Raw genomic sequence first — 20,258 nt, forward strand, 5'->3', positions numbered from 1 at the left:
TTGTGACTACAGATGGAGCTGCCACCGTGGAGACCCTTCGGGCGGAACTTGCCCGAGCCAAGGAACAAGCTAGGAGAAGTGATGCGGCCGCCCTAAAGGCGGCCGAAGACTTAAGAGCCGAACAGGCTGCTCGTCGCCAGAGTGAAGATAAGATAGCCAAGATGGCTGTTGAGCTGAAAGGTGCCGCCGGCCGATATGAGCTTCTTGAAAAGGAAAGCCAAGCGAAAGCGGCTGACCTGAATAAAGCCATGGAAGCAGCCAAGGAAACCAATTCTGAAATCAGAGCAGCGAAGGAGGAGCTCCTTCAAGCCGGAGATATCACGGCTGGGAAGCCCTTTTTGTTGCGGTCGACATTCGGAGATCCGAGTACGCCCCTATGGATTAATTATGGAGTGCTATAGACACGTATTCGGACATGGCAATGAGTGTTGCTGATGAGACTGAGTTTTTCAAAGATCGGAAAGAACATGAAGTGGAAAGGTTGTTCTGGTCGCAGTTCAGTGCTCCAACGCGTCCGCTGCTGTTAAATGAACAAATGGCCGAGTGGGCCAAGCTCCATAGGTTGTCCGGACTTGCCATGAGGTCTGTCGTGGATCATCTTTGGCCAAAGGGACCAAGGCCGAATAGTTATTTTGGTTTAGTGCAACGATTCCTTGGTGTTGTGCCGCATATCGACGCTGTAAAGAGGTTGGCATGCATAGAGGGTGCACAGATGGCTCTTGCCCGTGTTAAGACATACTGGGCAGAGATCGAGGCCACCGCTATTGCAACCCGGGATCCGGCCGCAGGCCAGGTCTGGGTTGAGCACTATTTTGAAGAAGTCCTAGAAGGCGCTCGTTTCATAGAGGCTCAGTGCTTGAAGAGTATCATGTTCGAGTGACATGTATCCCAATTGTAAAAACAATGCTATTTGGATTATAAAGGCTGTGTTTATACTTTTGCCTGAAAGTATTATGATGCCTCATGTGCGGCCGTTTATGTATGTATATAACCTGAAAGTTTGCAGTCGTCGGCTTCAGCCCCCACGCACATAATGCGGGGGTGTTCGAAAAAGCGCGTATTCACACTTGACCCAACGTCTTTGTCCATTAAGGAGGTGATAGCGCGGCGAACAAGGCAATCGGACTATATAGCTTTAACACTTTCACTTAGCCATAGGAGTTTGACGGTGGGGCTACTATATAGCCCCTAGTACTTCCACGCTCATCCGAATATGGTGCGCGTACATACATGACCGGGAAATCGGTCCTTCGTTAATGCGGAGGAATCGTGAAGATTCCGCTGAGTCATCGAGTGGTTGACCAGTCTCGCACTTTATCATGACAGTCAATTTTCGGCTTTCTCTACTGAGGTGCTCATCCAGATGAACCAGGGCACAATCGCAGTAGTTCTCCCGGTGCCACCTTAGCCGATAGAGCGGAATGTAAGGTAGCAAAACACGGGAGCCGGGAAAACCCAACTATTGACCAAAGACATGATTCGGAGCTGATGCATATAAGGCCAAACTCGTGACACCGAACACTTCCTAAGGTATTCAGACTTTACAACATATACTGCGCTGAGTAACGCCCTCGATTATGAGCCCTGGATTTCCAGGTACTTGCATTTGTCTGACGTGACGAAATATCAAAAATGCCAGCATCCCTTTCGGTTGTATTGAGTATCCGGAGGGAGTGAAGCAACATGAGACAGTAAAAAATGTTTACACAGGGTCTTAATCTAAAAGAAGCCTTTGAGAGGGGCCCTCTTGCACGTCTACGCCTGTGTCTCCGTTGTGCCGTATTCTGAAAGTGTGTAGCACGATGATCATTTGTAAAAGAGAAAAACACAGGTGAAAGTCTTCGTGCGAAAAATTGGTTATTCCTAATGAACCATTAAAATGCAATCTAAATAGGGTCAAGCCGAACTCTAGCCCTTTTTACATACAGGAAGCCCCTAGCACCACCTATGGGGGTATATCCATCGACCCTATCTTAGGTTTATCTGAGCTGTTACAGCTAGTGGTGCGCCGGACTCGTCTAACCGTGTCTGCGGTCTTGACGATCGATCATTTCTTCTGGTTGGAGAGGCCATTCAGTGATTGGCTGCTAGAGCCGCCACGTATTCCTCCGTACGTGAGGAACGCTCTATGTTTCCGCTAACTATGATGATGCCACGTGGACCGGGCATCTTAAGCTTAAAATAAGCGTAATGCGGTACTGCATTAAAGCGAGCAAAGGTTGTTCTTCCGAGTAGTGCGTGATGGCCGCTTCGGAATGGAGCGATGTCGAAGGTTAATTCTTCGCTTCGGAAGTTGTCGGGAGAACCGAATACAACCTCTAGTACTAGAGAGCCCGTGTAGTGGGCCTCTGGGCCTGGTATTACTCCTTTAAAGGTAGTATTGCTTTGGCTAATTCTTGTCGGGTTTATCCCCATTCTGCGGATGGTGTCTTGATATATCAGATTAAGACTATTGCCGCCGTCCATAAGGACTCGGGTGAGATGATATCCGTCAATTATTGGGTCTAGCACCAAGGCAGCCGATCCTCCGTGACGGATACTAGTCGGGTGATCCATGCGATCAAAAGTGATCGGGCAGGCCGACCAAGGGTTGAACTTGGGGGTGACGGGCTCCATGGCGTATACGTCTCAGGGTGCGCGTTGGCGCCTTCTCTTTGGTATGTGAGTTGCGTAAATCATGTTCACTGTTTTGACCTCTGGTGGGAATTTTTTCTGTCCCCCAGTGTTCGGCTGGCGAGGCTCATCCTCGTCTTCGCTTGGTGTCTCCCTCCCCTTGTGTTCGGTGTTTAGCTTGCCGGCCTACTTGAAGACCCAGCATTCTCTGTTGGTGTGATTTGCAGGTTTGTCAGAGGTGCCATGAATCTGACATAATCTGTCTAGAATCTTATTTAGGCTGGACGGTCCATCTCTGTTGCCTTTAAATGGCTTTTTTCGTTGACCGGGTCGAGAGCCCCTGAATCCGGTGTTTACCGCCGTGTTGTCTGGGTTGTCTTCGTTATTTTGACGCTTGCTTTTATTGCGTCGCGGTTTCCCGTTGCCATCCCTGACTTCGGATGTTCCTGGGTTGCTGGTGCCGCTACAGGCCAGCCAACTGTCTTTGCCTGCACAAAAGCGGGTCATAAGGCTTGTTAGGGATGTCATTGTCCTCGGTTTTTCCTGGCCGAGGTGTCTGGCGAGCCATTCGTCCCGAACACTGTGCTTGAAAGCCGCTAAGGCTTCGGCATCCGGGCAGTCGATGATTTGATTCTTCTTCATGAGAAATCTGTTCCAAAGCTTTCGGGCAGACTCTCCGGGCTGTTGAATTATGTGACTTAAATCGTCTGTGTCCAGAGGTCGGACATAGGTCCCTTGAAAATTGGCCCTAAAAGCATCCTCAAGCTCTTCCCAGCTTCCAATTGAGTTTTCGGGGAGGCTTTTCAGCCAGTGCCGAGCTGGTCCTTTCAACTTGAGGGGCAGGTATTTGATGGCGTGGAGATCGTCTCCGCGAGCCATGTGGATGTGAAGGATAAAGTCCTCAATCCAGACCCCAGGATCTGTCGTTCCGTCGTATGCCTCTATGTTCACGGGTTTGAATCCCTCTGGAAGTTCATGGTCCAGCACCTCATTAGTGAAGCATAGGGGGTGCGTGGTACCCCTGTATTTGGATATGTCATGGCATTCTTCGGACGGTTATAGCGTTTGGTTTTGATTCTGAGCTGTTATTCGGTCAGTATAGTCGTTTGGGCGGCCATGATTCTGTGCCGGAGCGCGCTTCCTAGATCCGTAGATGGACGTGGCCATACCGGCTTTTTTGTGCAGGTCTTCATGTAAATCATGCGCTGACTTTTGTGCGACATCGTTAGCCACCCTGTCGCGGCCACGGGGTGGTTGATCCGGCTGATCGGCTGTTTTATTTTTCGGCTGAATGGGCTCTAAAGCATCGTCGTCGAATTCAGGCAGCAGCTTGCGCTTTGGATAGCTCTTTGTGTGGCGACTGCCGCCGTACTTTTCTTCAGTGTCAAGCACTTTGTTCCATCTGTTGTTGAGCGTATTCAGCGCGGCCTTAAGCCTTTCCTTCTGCTTCATCAGGCTCCTCGCAGTGGCGATAAGCCTTCTATGGAGGTTCAATTGTTCCAAGTGTCTTTCCGGGATGATGTGTGCATCGTCGTCCAGACTATTCTCCTCTCCGGAGACAAGTTGATGAGCTTTACCCTCGACGTCGCCGTGATCGGACAGCGGCTCTGTACTATGTTCGCCGTCCGCTAGCTCATCCTGCTCCATCGCTGGGTCCATGTGGTCGTCCTTTCCTTTGGAGTCGACCGGGGTATTATTCTTTCTTGCGCTATTATCGTTGTTTTTGCTGAGGCGGGATTTGGAGCGGCGCCTACATCGTCGCTTTGGTTGCTTCTCGAGGGGACTATCCTTTGCTTCATCCTCCCATTCCTCGTCGTTGTTTTCTTTGGGTGTATCCACCATGTATATATCGTGTGATGAAGCGGCTGTCCAGCGCCCTATCGGCGGTGGTTCCTGTTTCTCTCCTGCATCGTCGTCCATACCATCGATGTCTTCGGAGTCGAAACCAAGCATGTAGGTTAAGTCGTTGACGGTGTCTATTAAGTGGATGGTGGGTGGGGAATGAATTCCTTCGTCGTCCGCTTCCCACTCGAGCCGGACATAGTTCAGCCAAGGGTCTCCTGACAAGGAGAGAGACCTCAATGAATCTAGCACATCACCCATGGGTGAGTTCTGAAAAATATCCATGGAGGTAAACTCCATGATCGGTGCCCAATCAGATTGGATAGGCACGGACGTAGGCGGTTCAGAGTCTGTGGCCGGGGATGAATCCAAGGGTCCGATAACATAGGTCTTATAGGAGGTGAAGTCAGCATTCGGCTCTATCGCCGCTGAGTATGCGGCCTCCATGGCGGGGTCCATCCACCCGTCCTCGGATGGCATGATCTGCTCCAGATTAAGAGCCAGAGTAACCGCAGGTGTGACCTCCCGAACACCATCCAATGGCAGAGCTAAATCATGCTCGTCATGGTTGTGCGGCGCGCATGACATGAGCTCGAATCCGCCGAAGATCAAGTCTGTGCGGATAACGGCAGTGTAGTTCAAGCTTCCAAATCTGACCTGACGGCCAGGGGGTAGCTATCGATCTGCTCTAGATGGCCAAGCGAGTTGGCCCGCAGGACGTAGCTACCGAATACGAAGATCTATCCGGGGAGAAAAACCTCACCCTGGATCGCATTGTTGCCGATGATCGAAGGATCCATCAAGCCTTTATCGTGACGACACAGTGGAACTCTCAATGAAAGCACCAATGTCGGTGTTAAAACCGGCGGATCTCGGTTGGGGGTCCCGAACTATGCGTCTAAGGCTGATGGTAACAGGAGGTGGGGGACACAATGTTTACCCAGGTTCGGGCCCTCTCGATGGAGGTAATACCCTACTTCCTGCTTGATTGATCTTGATGATATGAGTATTACAAGAGTTGATCTATCACGAGATCGTAGAGGCTAAACCCTAGAAGCTAGCCTATGATTGTGATTGTTGTTGTCCTATGGACTAAACCCTCCAGTTTATATAGACACCGGAGGGGGCTAGGGTTACACATAGTCGGTTACAAGGGAGGAGATCTACATATCCGAATTGCCAAGCTTGCCTTCCACTCAAAGGAGAGTCCCACCCGGACACGGGACGGAGTCTTCAATCTTGTATCTTCATAGTCCAACAGTCCAGCCAAAGTATATAGTCCGGCTGTCCGAGGACCCCCTAATCCAGGACTCCCTCAGCGGCACCTATAATAGCCTCTGGACGAAATTTACGAAGTGGCATCTTGTATATTTCGTCCAAGGCTTCATGCACTCCTTATGGTGGCTTCAAAGTCCCGAAATCATCACTTGTAACTCTGTTCTTGTTCCCCTTGCGCATGCCATCATCTCCATGTTTGGTCTTGCTCCAGTGTCCATCCCTCTTATCCATGCCAGGCCCTTCATTTGTAAGCAAAACAAATGTATCCTACTTAGGCAGCATTATATTCTCATGAACATTAGAATCATTACCAAGAAACGAAAGTACCTGATAATTTAATTGGCGTGCGCGAGCTCTAGTAATTGGTCTAGTATGTATAGGAGCAGGGGCTGTGGGTGTAACAGTGGTATTGATGTCCTCATCATGCTTAGTTTTGGGTTCAATCTTGTGGTGTCCTCACCCATTGACATAGTAGGGGTAGCGAGGCATGTATTGTATTGTTGCCATCAAGGGTAAAAGGATGGGGTTTTCATGATATTGTTTGAGTTTATCCCTCTACATCATGGCATCTTACTTAAAGTGTTGCTCTTTTCTTATGAACTTAATACTCTAGATGAAGGCAGGAGTCGATCGATATGTGGAGTACTAGTATTAGATGTAGAATCGTTTCGGTATACTTGACACGGACGTGATGCCTATATTCATGATCATTGCCTTGGATATCATCATAACTTTGCGCTTTTCTATCAATTGCTCGACAGTAATTTGTTTACCCACCGTATGTTTTCTTTCAAGAGAGAAGCTTCTAGTGAAACCTATTGCCCCGGGGTCTATTTTCCATAATATATTTTTAGATCTATAAACCAAAAAACCCAAAAATACCTTGCTGCACTTTATTTATATTTATTTTAGTTTGCCTTTTATTTATCTTTTATACATATCTCTATTAAATCTCACTCTTGTTTGAGATCATGAAGGGATTGACAACCCCTTTTTCGCGTTGAGTGCAAGTGTTGGTTAGTTTGTGCAGGTGCATAGATTGGAGACTTGCTTGTGCCTCCTACTGGATTGATACCTTGGTTCTTAACTGAGGGAAATACTTATCTCTACTTTGTTGCATCACCCTTCAAGGGAAAAATCAACGCAAGCTCAAGAAGTAGCAGTACGCATCAACCAACTCTAATGTCACCTAGATACTCCAATGTCACCACGAGTATACGTGAGTTGAATATATGATATGCATCAAACAATTTCAGATTCATAATACACAATCCAACACAAAGAACCTCAAAGAGTACCCCAAGATTTCTACCAAAGAAACAAAGACAAGAACGTGCATCAACCCCTATGCATAGATTACCCTGATGTCACCTCAAGAATCCGCGAGTTGAGTGCCAAAGCACACATCAAGTGAATCAATATGATACCCCATTGTCACCATGGGTATTCACAGCAAGACATACATCAAGTGTTCTCAAATCCATAAAAGTATTCAATCCGATAATAACGAAATCTCAAAGGGAAAACTCAATTGATCACAACAAGATAGAGAGGGGAAAACACCATATGATCCAGCTATATTAACAAAGCTTGCGATACATCAAGATCGTGCCAAATCAAGGACATGAGAGAGAGAGAGAGATTAAACACATAGCTACTAGTACAAACCCTCAGCCCTGTGAGTGGACTACTCCCACCTCATCATGGTGGTCGTCGGGTCAAGATTAGTTTTTCATGGCTACATAGGCTTGTGGTGGCAGAACTTCTGATCCAGGGTTATTTCTGTGGATTTTTGTATTTATTGGATTTTTTAGCGTCAGTTTCACGCGAAGATGGGCTTCGAGGGTCCCACCACCCACCAGCACACGGGCAAGCCCCCTGGCGCGCCCTGGTGGGTGGTGGCCACCTTCACCTTCTGGTCCCTCTCCCCCATGAAGCTTCTAGTGCCTCTGTTGTTCGAAAGAAATCGTCAAAAAGTTTCAGCTCATTTGGAGAACTTTCATTTCTGCACAAAAAACAACAACACGGTAGTTCTGCTGAAAACAGCATCAGTCCGGGTTAGTTCCATTCAAATCATACCAAAACCATATAAAATTGTTGTAAACATGGCATGAATACTTCATAAATTATAGATACGTTGGAGACGTATCACAAGGACTTGTGCAAAAATTAGCTGTTGCTTCAGAGTTTGGAAGTATGTTTCGGTGACAAAAGTCCAGACAAACGGGGTCCCCTTCTTGAGAAGATTGAACAGAGGTCGCGCTAGTACACCAAAGTGGCGTACAAAGTGATGGTACTAACCTACGAGCCCAAGGAAGCTTCGAACTCCCTTGACATCCTTTGGCGTCTGCGAGTCGACCACGGCCTTGATCTTGCTTGGTTCGGTAGCCACCCCTCGTGGGATGACGTGACCTAGATAGGACAATTGTTGCTGGCCAAACACACATTTAGACACCTTGACCTTCCACTGATCCTTGCGCGGGAGCACCAATACCTGCCGGAGGTCCTCCTGGATTTGTGCTAGTGTTTTTCTAAAAATGAGGATGTCGTCAAAGAAGAGGATCACGCATTTCCTGTTGAGTGGTTTCGGAGTAGTGTGCATTGCTCCCTTAAAGGTCTCTGGTGCACCAGCCAAACGAGTTGTGTTTGCACAATCCTTTAAGTTGGACACTATTGATGAGAAAACAAGTCGTGGATGTAGCCTTGTGCCCTTGTAAACTGACTTTTCCAGTCTCTGAATGGAATTCCAGGTGCTTGGCACGCTAATCCACTGTCATTGGACTGTTGGCTTCAAGCCAATCCATGCCTAATATAGCTTCATACACGCCCAAGTTGAGCACTAATATGTCTCCAACGTATCTATATTTTTTTATTGTTCCATGTTGTTATATTATCATTCTTGGATGTTTTATATTCATTTTATAGAAACTTTATATCATTTTTGGGGACTAACCTATTGAAAAAATGCCCGGTGCCAGTTGATGTGTTTTGCTTGTTTTTTACTTGGCAGAATATCAATACCAAATGAAGTCCAAATGCCACGAAACTTTTTTGGAGATTTTTTCTGCGCAGAAGACAACTTGGGAGTAAAGGGAGTACCGGAGGGGAGGCCTGTGGGGCCCAAAGGCACTAGGGCGCACCAGAGGCCCCTAGCACACCCTGGTGGGTAGTGGGGCCCATAGGCCCCCTCTCCACCGCCTCTTAGCTCTATAAATACCCAAATATTCCAGAAACCCTAGGGGAGTCGACGAAAAACAATTCCAGCTGCCGCAAGTTCCAGAACCACGAGATCCAATCTAGAGCCCTACTCCGGCACCTTGTAGAAGGGGAACATGATCACGGAGGGGTTCATCATCCTCATTGGTGCTCCTTCGATGGTGCGTGAGTAGTTTACCACAGACCTACAGGTCCATAGGCGGCTAGATGGCTTCTTCCCTCTTTTAGATTATCAATACAATGTTCTCCTTGGTGTTCTTGGAGATCTATTTGATGTAATGAATTTTTTGCGGTGTGTTTTTTGGGATCCGAAGAATTGTGAGTTTATGATCAAATCTATCAATGAATATTATTTCAGTCCTCTTTGATCTCTTATATGCATGATTATTATAGCCTCGTATTTCTTCTCTGAAACTTTGGTTTGGTTTGGCCAACTACATTGATTTTTCTTGCAATGGGAAGAGGTGCTTTGTGATGGGTTTGATCTTGCGGTTCTCAATCTCAGTGACAGAAGGAGAAGTGACACACATGTATCATTGCCATTAAGGATAAAAAGATGGGGTCTATTCCTACATGAATAGTCTTGTCTACATCATCTCATCGTTCTTATTGCATTATCTCGTTTCTCCATGAACTTAGTACACTAGATGCATGCTGCATAGCAGTCGATGTGAAGAGTAATAATAGTAGATGCAGAATTGTTTCGGTATACTAATCTTGTGAAGGAAATATGCCCTAGAGGCAATAATAAAGTTGTTATTTATATTTCCTTATATCATGATAAATGTTTATTATTCATGCTAGAATTGTATTAGCCGGAAACTAAGTACATGTGTGAATACATAGACAAAATGAGTGTCACTAGTATGCCTCTACTTGACTAGCTCGTAATCAAAGATGGTTAAGTTTCCTAGCCATGGACAAGAGTTGTCGTTTGATGAACAGGATCACATCATTAGAGAATGATGTGATTGACTTGACCCATCCATTAGCTTAGCACTTTGATCGTTTAGTTTACTGCTATTGCTTTCTCCATAACTTATACATGTTCCTATGACTATGAGATTATGCAACTCCTGAATACCAGAGGAACACTTAGTGTGCTATCAAATGTCACAATATAACTGGGTGACTATAAAATGCTCTATGGGTGTCTCCGATGGTGTTTGTTGAGTTGGCATAGATCGAGATTAGGATTTGTCACTCCGTGTATCGGAGAGGTATCTCTGGGCCCTCTCGGTAATGCACATCACTATAAGCCTTGCAGGAAATGTGACTAATGATTTAGTTATGGGATGTTGCATTACGGAACAAGTAAAGAGACTTGTCGATAACGAGATTGAACTAGGTATTGAGATACCGAAGATCGAATCTCGGGCAAGTAACATACCGATGACAAAGGGAACAACGTATATTGTTATGCGGTTTGACCGATAAAGATCTTCGTAGAATATGTAGGAACCAATATGAGCATCTAGGTTCCGCTATTGGTTATTGACTGGAGATGAGTCTCGGTCATGTCTACATAGTTCTCGAACCCGTATGGTCCGCACGCTTAACGTTCGGTGAAGATTGGTATTATGAGTTTATGTATTTTGATGTACCGAAGGTAGTTCGGAGTCCCAGATGTGATCACGGACATGGCGAGGAGTCTCGAAATGGTCGAGACATGAAGATTTATATATTGGAAGGTTATGTTTGGACAACGGAATGGTTTCGTATGAATTTGGGCATATACCGAAGTACCGGGGGGTTACCGGAACCCCCCGGGGAGTTAATGGGCCTTGATGGGCCATGAGGAAGAGAGGAGGAGGCGGCCAAGTGGTGGGGCGCCCCCCCCCCCAAGGCCCAACCCGAATTGGGAAGGGGGTCGGGCCCCCCTTTCCTTCCTCTCCCTCTCCCCTTTCTTCCCCCTCCTAGTTGGACTAGGAAAGGTGGGAAACCTACTCCTAGTAGGAGTAGGAATCCCCCCTTGGGGAGCGCCATCGAGGCCGGCCCTCACCCTCCTCCACTCCTTTATATACGAGGGAGGGGGCACCCCATAGACACACAAGTTGATTGTTTTAGCCGTGTGCGGTGCCCCCCTCCACAGATTTCCACCTCGGTCATATCGTTGAAGAGCTTAGGCGAAGCCCTGCGCTGGTAACTTCATCATCACCGTCATCACGCCGTCGTGCTGACGGAACTCTCTCTCGACCTCAGCTGGATGTAGAGTTCTTGGGACGTCATCAAGCTGAACGTGTGCAGCTCGTGGAGGTGCCGTACCTTCGGTGCTAGGATTGGTCGAATCGTGAAGACGTACGACTACATCAACCGCGTTGTCATAACGCTTCCGCTTACGGTCTATGAGGGTACGTGGACAACACTCTCCCCTCTCGTTGCTATGCATCACCTAGATGGGTCTTGCATGTGTGTAGGAATTTTTTTAAAATTACTGTGTTCCCCAACATCTTGGATGTGATGCCTATATACATGATCATTGTCTTGGATATCGTCATAATTATTTTCTCTTCTATCAATTGCCCAACATTAATTGTTTACACACCGTATTCTATTTTCTTGAGATAAGCCACTAGTGAAATCTACGGCCCGCAGGTCTATTTTCTATCATATTGTTTTCAGATCTATTATTGCAAAAAACCAAAAATACCTTGCTGCACTTTTTGTTTATTTATTTTAGTTTGTGTTTTTGTCAGATCTATTTATCAAATCTCATACAATTTAATATATCTCAATACCGAGGAGTGATTGACAACCCCTCTTACGCGTTGGGTTGCAAGTATTAGTTATTTGTGTGCAGGTGATGTTTACATAGTATTGATTGGTTCACCTACTGGATCGATAACCTTGGTTTCATAACTGAGGGAAATACTTACCATTGTTGTGTTGCATCATCCTCTCCTATTCAGGGAAATACCAACACAGATACAAGAAATCAAGCACCTTCAAATCTGTGTTGAATTCATGTGCTTGAGAGCACCAAGCACAGTTGGGAACGACCGCAGAATAGAGCATCTCCCGCCTTCGCCCACTCGCATGCCATAAGCTCGAGGGAGTGGTTGGGTGCCCACAATCTGGGTTGCCAGGGATGAGTCGATGAAGGAGTTCATGCTGCCGGAGGGGGCCAGCATGAGCACTTCCCGGCCTTGAATCTAGGCCTGGAGTTGAAATGCCTTGGAGGAGATGCCCCTCGAGACAGCCGACCTGAAGGTGGCCATAATTGTGTCATCGGGCGGTGGCAGCTGCATGTCGATGACGTTGTCGATACCAAACAGGGCAAGGAGCTCCTCGACGACATGCGACTGGACATAGGTGGGACACACATGATTGTTCCCCCACCGCTCGCCGCACTTGAAGCACAGATCGCGGCCACGATGATAGTCCCGCAGCATCTTCAACTTCGTCGAGTTCGCGCGCGCGCTGTCCATGCCACGGCAGTCAGTGGCGCCAGTAGCAGCAATTGGACGAGGTGGAGGCGGTGGTAGCGGGAGCGGTGCAACCGTATGTTGTGTTGGCTCAGGTGGCCATGGAAGAGCCCCAAACGTGCCATCCGCCACCTTCTCTTGCAGCAGAGCAAGCACGTACGATGTATCCAAGTTGGGTGGTCGTTGAACAAGCACCACCGCTTGGATATCCGTCCTCAGTCCCTCCACAAATCGGGTAAAAACAGTAAGGATGAATGGAATCAAAGTACGAGCTCAAATTATTAGTGATTAACTTGAATTTCTCAATATAATCTGCTATTGATATCATTTGGCAAACAATATAGAACTATCCGATTAGAATTTGATGTCGATCGCGGCCAAAACATGTGCATAACATAGAAGTGAATGAATCCCAATCAAATTATGACAACCGCTTCTGGATCGTTTGCAACCAAATAGAAGTCGTACCAAAAAATTGAGCACTGCCATCGGAACCCAAAAGGTGGACTGAATCCCAAACATAGAAAAATATTGCTCACACAATGTTTTCCAAAAATTGGGATTCTCTCCCATAAACTGGGGAAATGAGATATATTGATGTGCTTGACCCAGACCGGCGAGCATCTGGCTCGTGTGAGCAAATGAGGATATAGATGCAGGGGAGAGAAGAGAGTCGGACTGACCGCTTGCTGGGAGCGGCGGCGGCAGCTGGAATGATGCTACTGACGACCCCCATGGTAATTGAAGTTGTCGTGGCCTATGGGCCCTTGGGGATGGATCGTCGCGCCCTGCACGGGGTCCAGTGTGGACTCTGCGCGTCGCACGCGGTGGTTGTGGCTGATCATGAGCCGTTAGAGCCGCGTCGCCATCCTTGGACAGCGGAGGGTGCGCCAGTTCAGCACTGCCACTGCGTCACCGAGATCCGCCACTCGACACTCCAGATCGGGACGTTAAGCGAGTAGCTCGTCGATCTTGGCGTCCGTGATTTGCTGGGACTTGGTCTGCGCGTCCATCGTGGCCTCGATCTTGGCCTCAAGCTTGGTGAGGAAGGTAGAAACACCGGGATCCATGGCTTCCAGTTGTGCTCTGGCCTGACGCAAACTTCTGGTGTCAACAAGTTTCGTCAACATGAATGGAGAGGGAGGTGGGTGGTCTCTTCTACCAGATGATAGGGACAAGCTCGGAATTCCTATTAACAATGGCAATTTCTCACAGGATCTGATTTAGGTGGGGATTACAAACGAGATTACACGAATCGACCTAGGGTTCTTGCGAAAGGGAAAGGGAAGAGGTGGTCCGTGCCGATGTCGTGCCTGATCCACTGGATGCCCTTCTCACTAGTGGGGATCGGCTAAATAGCGAGTGGGAGTTCCTGGGCCACCACTACTCAGTCCGGTCCGGTTACGTATAGGTTAGGAACGCGTGTACGCTTGGGCCATGCACCCTTGGCCGTCTGGGCCCTTGCAGGTAGGTCCGCCGAGTCAGCGAGGCTGGCAGTATTAGTATTGGTACATATAGGACCATATTCTTTTTTTTTGTGCGAAAAAATATAGTGCTAGATTCGATGCCAGCCCGCACACCCTAGAAGTCATCTCGTGATTAACATGTGAAATGTGGTGTGCGGCAGTTGTTGGTGGATCTAAGGTTTCCCAATCGAGGCAGCGTGGCGGCACCGCCCTTGTGGTTGGTTTTGTGCTCTAGTAGTCGGCGATGCGTGCTCATGTGCCGCTGCGGAGCCTTGGAGATTTTAGAGGAGCATTGCGCCAGTGGTGCTGCATCTGCAGATACTCGTGAGTGGTTATCTCCCCGCCAGATTTTTCTTCTCTCCCGTCACCGGCTAGAGAGGTGATGCTTTCAAACCGGTAGTTCTCCAATCCAATGCTTCTCTGGCGTCTTGATTCGTATGGACCAAAGTTGTCGACTTCCCGTATCCTACCTCGAGATAACAAGGTCACGCCGGCTCCACGTAAGAGTGGCGGCGGCGACGCGCTTGCGGCTCGCGCCGGTGGATGTGTTGGGTTGGCTCCTCAGGGACCTGGGTGTAATTTTCAACATGTGGTGTGTGTGTTGTTTATCACCGGTTATCCTTATTTTTTGAGCTGGGGTGTTTTCCGCAAAAAAACAAAAATAACCTCAAAACAGACAATGTAGAAAAAAGACATGACGAGCTCGATTTGAAACACTCAAACGAGAAAAAAAATTTAACACAGTATAAACGCAAGCGCTCATATACACGTGCATGCACTCATCCCTACGAACGTACACACGCAAATCCTATCTCTATGAGCACTTCGAAAGACTGAGTCAGCATATCATCTTAAAATTTACGAAGTCATCATAGGCATCTCGTCATCGACGAGAATGTCTCCTCCCACTGGATGCGCATCGTCGAAAATTCTGAAAAAATTCTAGAAATATGCGAGCACTAGGACTTAAACCCTGATGGGCTAGTGATACCACAGTCTCTCTAACCATCAAATCACAATTTGGTTCGCACTCAAACGAGAATCTATTGTGTAATTCTTGTGTGTTCTTACGTAGCTCCATATGAATCTACTGAGACTGAGACAAAACAAAACGTGTTAAGCTAGCCTGCACGCTGATGCGCCGGGTTGCCCGTCAACCAAAACGTCGCACGTGAAGGACTGCCAGGCCAGGCCCATGTCGATCTCCAGCTGGGCCACCCCCCATCTCCGCTCCGCCGTCATGAGGCGAGACAAATCCGCCGGGATCCCCAGCCCCACGCCCGTCACGTTCACCGCCCACCGCCCCGTAGTCTTTGCCGGCAGCCGGAAGCTCGGCGTGCGCCCGCGCGCGAGGGGTACGCCCGCGTAGGAGACGACGACGTCGCCGCCGCCATGGCACAGCTCATAGACGCGGCCGTTGTCGACGTGCACGACGAGGTCGAATGCCGGCGAGGTCGCGCCCGGAGCCAGCGCTGGCTCGAGCCCCCTGGCGCCGGCTAGCTCCACGGAGCACGTGGTGGGCTTGTCGTCGTTGGATGGCGGCGAGCCGTCGAGCTCCCGGATCCCGGGCAAGGAATCCATGGGCGGCAGGTACACCATGACCAGCCAGAAGGACGTGTACAGGAGCAGAGCTATCGTCCAGGACCCGCAGCCGCAGTCCTCGTCAGATCCGTCTTCCCGAGGAGCACCGCCTCCATGGTCCTTGGATGCCATCGGAAGCACGTCGGCGTACCACCGTCACGTTCTATGTATCTCTTCAGTTTTTTCGCTCAAAAGGAAATCTGTTACGTACACGTTTTGTTTTTCCTGCGAGGAGGATCCAGGTGGGGCGCTATTCCGTTACGTGCTCGAGTCTAAGGCTAACTCCAACGCACAACGCATCGATCGTACCTAATCTGGTCCGCGTGTGTCCGTTACGAGCCAAACGGTCCAAACGGACAGACACTCGTCCGCATCCCTAAATTTTATCTGTTTCGCGTTCGGCCCGTTGCATTTCAGGAGCAAACTTGCTCCTGATTGCCCGTTGCATTTCAGGAGCAAACTTGCTCCTGATTTACGTTTAGACAGACAGCGAACGGACAGGAACGCGCCCGTTTTTTGTCAGTTTTGGGGACATATGGCAGCTGGGCACCTAAATCTCACAGTTCAAAAAAAAATGCGTATGCGCGGGCAGCCCCCGCTTGTCAGAGTCCTAACCATGTGGGGCATCATTCTTTTTAATATGGAAGCCGTGGACCGGCCAGTCTACGCTTCCACTCCCGGCGATCCCTACCTTCTCGATACTCGACACGAGCAAACCCTAGCCATCGGTTGTCGTAGATCTACCCTCTCTCCTACACCCCGTCCTTACCATCGGCAATGGGGTGGCACTGGATCCCTGGCCGCAAGGAGAAGCACGACCATGAGGCTGGGTCCTCCTTAGGCCGCCGTCGCAGCCACTCCACCCCCTCCTCCTCCGCCACCCTTCTTCATCGCCCCGCCAGCGGCCAACACTCGAAACCGCCCGTACGTGAAGGCCAACACCTGCAAGCGCTACTGGGAGACGGGGACGCCACTGTCGTGGAGCAACGTCCACCTCCCTAACAACTGGCACTTGTTGGTGGACTGCATGCCCATCCCGCCGGTCCCGGTCGGCGGTAGAGCCCGTCGCGACGAGATCCAGCTCCGTCGCGCCGACCTGCCCCCACGACCTCCTCGGCGACGCTAGGTACACGTTCGACTCGCCCCTGCAGGACACCTGGTTCCGCGACAAGCACGACCTACGACGGGCGTCGTACTTCGTCGGTCGTGGTCCGAGTGTGCCACGGCCGCGGGCTCACCCCGATGTTGTCCCCGTCCCCGCCACCGCCATCGCCACCTCCCATGACCGCCGAGGAGGAGGAGGAGCTCGTGTGGCGGGTTATGGAGGAGTCCGTCCACGACCACAACGAGGCCCAATGGCACGGCTCGAGCTGATGATGGCCCTCTCCATCGCGGGCGACGTCGCCCTCCCCCCGGAGCTGCAGGAGGCCGCCATCATCAAGAAGGAGGTGGTGGTGGTCAAGGAGGAGGAGACCATTGTCGTCGGGCTGCACTTCGTGGCAATGGTGGGGGCGCGCGTGGTCCTGGATGGACACGATGTTGTGCACACTGGAGTTCGTCTCCGTGCCGCCCTCGTCGGCGGGTGCCGAGGCGTGGTCGCCATCCCCGCCACGGGAAGAGGTTGTGCAGGCGCCTCCGGCCATGCAGCCACCGGAGGGGCCGCCTGCCCACCTCTGGCAGCCGCCGCCATACATCGGCCTCATTGGGGACGACGACGAGAAAGACGGCGGCGCCTGAAGACGACGAGGAGATCGACGATGGCCACAACGACGGTGGTGTCTAGTTTATTTTCAGTTTTTAAGTTTCTAAGTTAAGTTTAATATGCGGGCGGGGGCTTATTTAAATGGTTTAAATAGTTTAGAACTGTAGTTAAGTTTATTTCTATGTTTTTAAATGTGTGGCCGGTCTTTTTTTCATTCTTGGGCTGGACAAAATGCGACGCGGCGCGCATTGGTTGCACTGACCGGCGGATGGGCCAAATCGAACATGTGTCATCATTTTATCGTCACAAACGGATGAAATTCAGACAAAGCAGACGTCTGTTTTAGATCGTGCGTCGGAGTTGGTCTAACCGATACATGATGGTCGGCCAGATTTTGAAAGATTTGTGTGTGCTACCGACACTATTACCTCCATGACTCTTCTGGCCCCAAATTAGGAGGCGCTTAACATGACTGACGCACATTCACATTGCCACGGCCAGACGCTTGCATACGGACAAGATTGGCCAACAAAGAAAAACATGGAAACCTTTCTGAATAGATTGGGCAGGCAAGAATAGAAAAGGATGATGTGGCTTCATCTTCTCTATGTTCCATGTTTAGCCCTCGTTTGATTTACATAAATTTTGTATGAATTAGAGGATACCCCACGCGTTGCAGCAGGAAATGCAGCAATGATTTAGAGAGATGTGAAAAAATAGAAATTGGTCATATGTGATATTTATTAGATTGACACATCTCAGCGTAGGAAAGTAAACAATGATCCATCTTCTCAATTCCAGCTCATCAAACTACTGATAAAGCTGATGTGAACAATGTGCATGGTAAGAAAATAGGTAGTAATGGGGATCAACTTCTTAAGAATGTAAAGTTACAGCATGCAACTACAGCTCATTCAGGAGCTATGAAGAATATGTCGTTGTGGCTTACAGTGAGGATGGTAGTAGAAGAACACATACCACTGACTTACAATAAGAGAATAAAGAAGGGAGCAACATCGTAATTAACCAAGTATAATGAAGGGAAACCAACCGATAATTATTCACACAACCCTTACCTAACTACTGACCTACAAATCCAAAAGGCATCCTAGAGGATTCATAAAAAAGGACCAATCAATTGATAAAGAAAAGAATACTCTAAATAATACAAAGTAAAAAAAATGAATGCTTTAGAAAATTATGGTATATAAAATATAGCTCTGATGGTATAAAGGCCATAGTAAAAATCTGAATATCCAACACATACGGCCAAGACTTTGAGAGAATAACCGCACAAAATGAAGCTAAAAGCGGCAGATGGTTTGCATGATCCTTGAAACGTGAGCAATTTGTCACCCCTAGTCCCAATACCATTCCTGCACGAAGTAGGTTAAGCAATTTGACACCGTTAGTCCTAATGCCATCCCTGCATGAAGTAGGTTAAGCAAGAAAAGGCTCCTGGAAAGAACAGAGCGAGCAGATACAGTAAAACTGCATTGCTATACAACAACATGACTTATTGCACATCTAAATATAATAAAACTGACAAATAGAAATGAGTCAGTATATTTGGATATATAGCTTTGTCTACCCATTTGCTTTGCGGAAGGAGCAGAGAGGTACCGAACGGCCTCTAAGTGTGCCATCAACCATTTGCTTGTTGAGTTTTATTGAAGTCCAGCCCTAAATGGTAGATGCTAGAATAAGAGAGACAAAATAGTAGTGTATGCTTTAGGGCTTCCTGAAAACACTGATACGTGCAACGTTGGGTACATCCATATTGGATACGGTATATCTAAACATGTCTCGGAAGAATTAACATTTTAAGAATAAAGGAAAAAGGAATCTGGATACATGTTGGAGATATGTCTTGGATCCCTACTGGATATGTCCTAGCTTAATCCTTTGTCCCGAGTCTTTTGCTCCTTCTGAAAAATGATAACAGAAAAACTATCATGATGTATCAAAAGCATAACAGCTGGAGCACCCCCACCATCCCTCGCGTAGGCATGCCCATCCTCCTTCCAAGCACTAGTCGGGTCACTTGCGCTCGGCGTCTCCCATCCATGCGTAGGCGTACCTAGCGCCGGCGTGAACGTCATGGAGGCTGCAGCATGCACCGTATAGAAAAGCGCTCGACGACTCCGTCGGCACCACCACAAGGGCACCTTTCTTGGGAGCACGCCGGCCGCGAGATGGAAGATCTCGACCAGGTCCACGACTTGCCGATGGAGTAGTGCTGGCCGGAGACATGACCGGGCAGAAGGACGCGGGTTGTCGTGTTCGAGGCGGCGGTGTCGCTCGGAATTGCGTTAAACTGCAGATCTGAACAAATCAGTGGCAAAGACAACCAAGTATTATGGCAACCGTCAGCAGGTTTCCGACGACGATGTCCCTTGAGAAGATGAGACGATTTCCCTTGGCCGGTGGCGGCGCTGTATGGCGAGAGAGAGAGATAGAGGGAAGATGAGAAGAATCAATGGGATTTTTTAGGAACCGGTGGATATTTATTCTATCAGAGAAATGAAGGAACCTTCCCATCATAATCAAAGCAGTTTCCTTGATCTTCTCCTGTGTTAATAGTATTTGTGATCGATGATCCCATATTGAAGTCTAACCATGAGACCACTGCATGCGTGTATTGATTGTCATTGGCATGCCTACCGATGCAGGTTTGACATGCCTACCGATGCAGGTTTGCATGCAGAGTCTAGCGAGACGTCTTTGTTTCTTTTTCAGCATACGTAGGAGGAATAAGACTCATTGGCTGTTGATTAAACTGAATGATGATGTGGCATAAAGTTGATGTGGACAGTGTGCATGGTAAGGCTGGTTGTAATTGTTAGAATAAACCCGAGGCATACCGTCGATTATTCGAGGACCAAGCAATCACACGAGCACGACACCGATATTTGTTAACGAGGTTCATTGATATGGCTACATCCCCGGGGCTTGACTACGGGCGCTCCTCCCCGTGACACCGTCACAATACCGCACCCGGTCGCCCTGGACGCCGGCACACGCTGCCGGCTTCCTCTGCTTTCCGGTGCTATTATGTTGACATAGGTTACATCGTGTGTCTACCCCCGCTATATATGAGAGGCCTATGATACAAGTGTCCTATTAGGACACGAC

General features: G+C 48.7%; 1 protein-coding gene across 1 annotated transcript; it reads right to left on the reverse strand.

Moving 5' to 3' along the window:
• Positions 1 to 14,910: 14,910 nt before the first annotated feature.
• On the reverse strand, positions 14,911 to 15,564 carry LOC119271650. Its single transcript, XM_037553392.1, has one exon. It carries the CDS (start codon positions 15,551 to 15,553, stop codon positions 14,957 to 14,959), a length of 597 nt encoding a protein of 198 aa, XP_037409289.1. The 5' UTR covers positions 15,554 to 15,564; the 3' UTR covers positions 14,911 to 14,956.
• Positions 15,565 to 20,258: the final 4,694 nt, after the last annotated feature.

The sequence above is a fragment of the Triticum dicoccoides genome, chromosome 3A (assembly GCF_002162155.2).
Source record: "Triticum dicoccoides isolate Atlit2015 ecotype Zavitan chromosome 3A, WEW_v2.0, whole genome shotgun sequence".
Classification (NCBI taxonomy): domain Eukaryota; kingdom Viridiplantae; phylum Streptophyta; class Magnoliopsida; order Poales; family Poaceae; genus Triticum; species Triticum dicoccoides.

What these genes read in the sequence shown, in the direction of transcription:
- LOC119271650 (XM_037553392.1), bottom strand. Translation starts at nt 15,553, where the DNA reads ATGGCATCCAAGGACCATGGAGGCGGTGCTCCTCGGGAAGACGGATCT.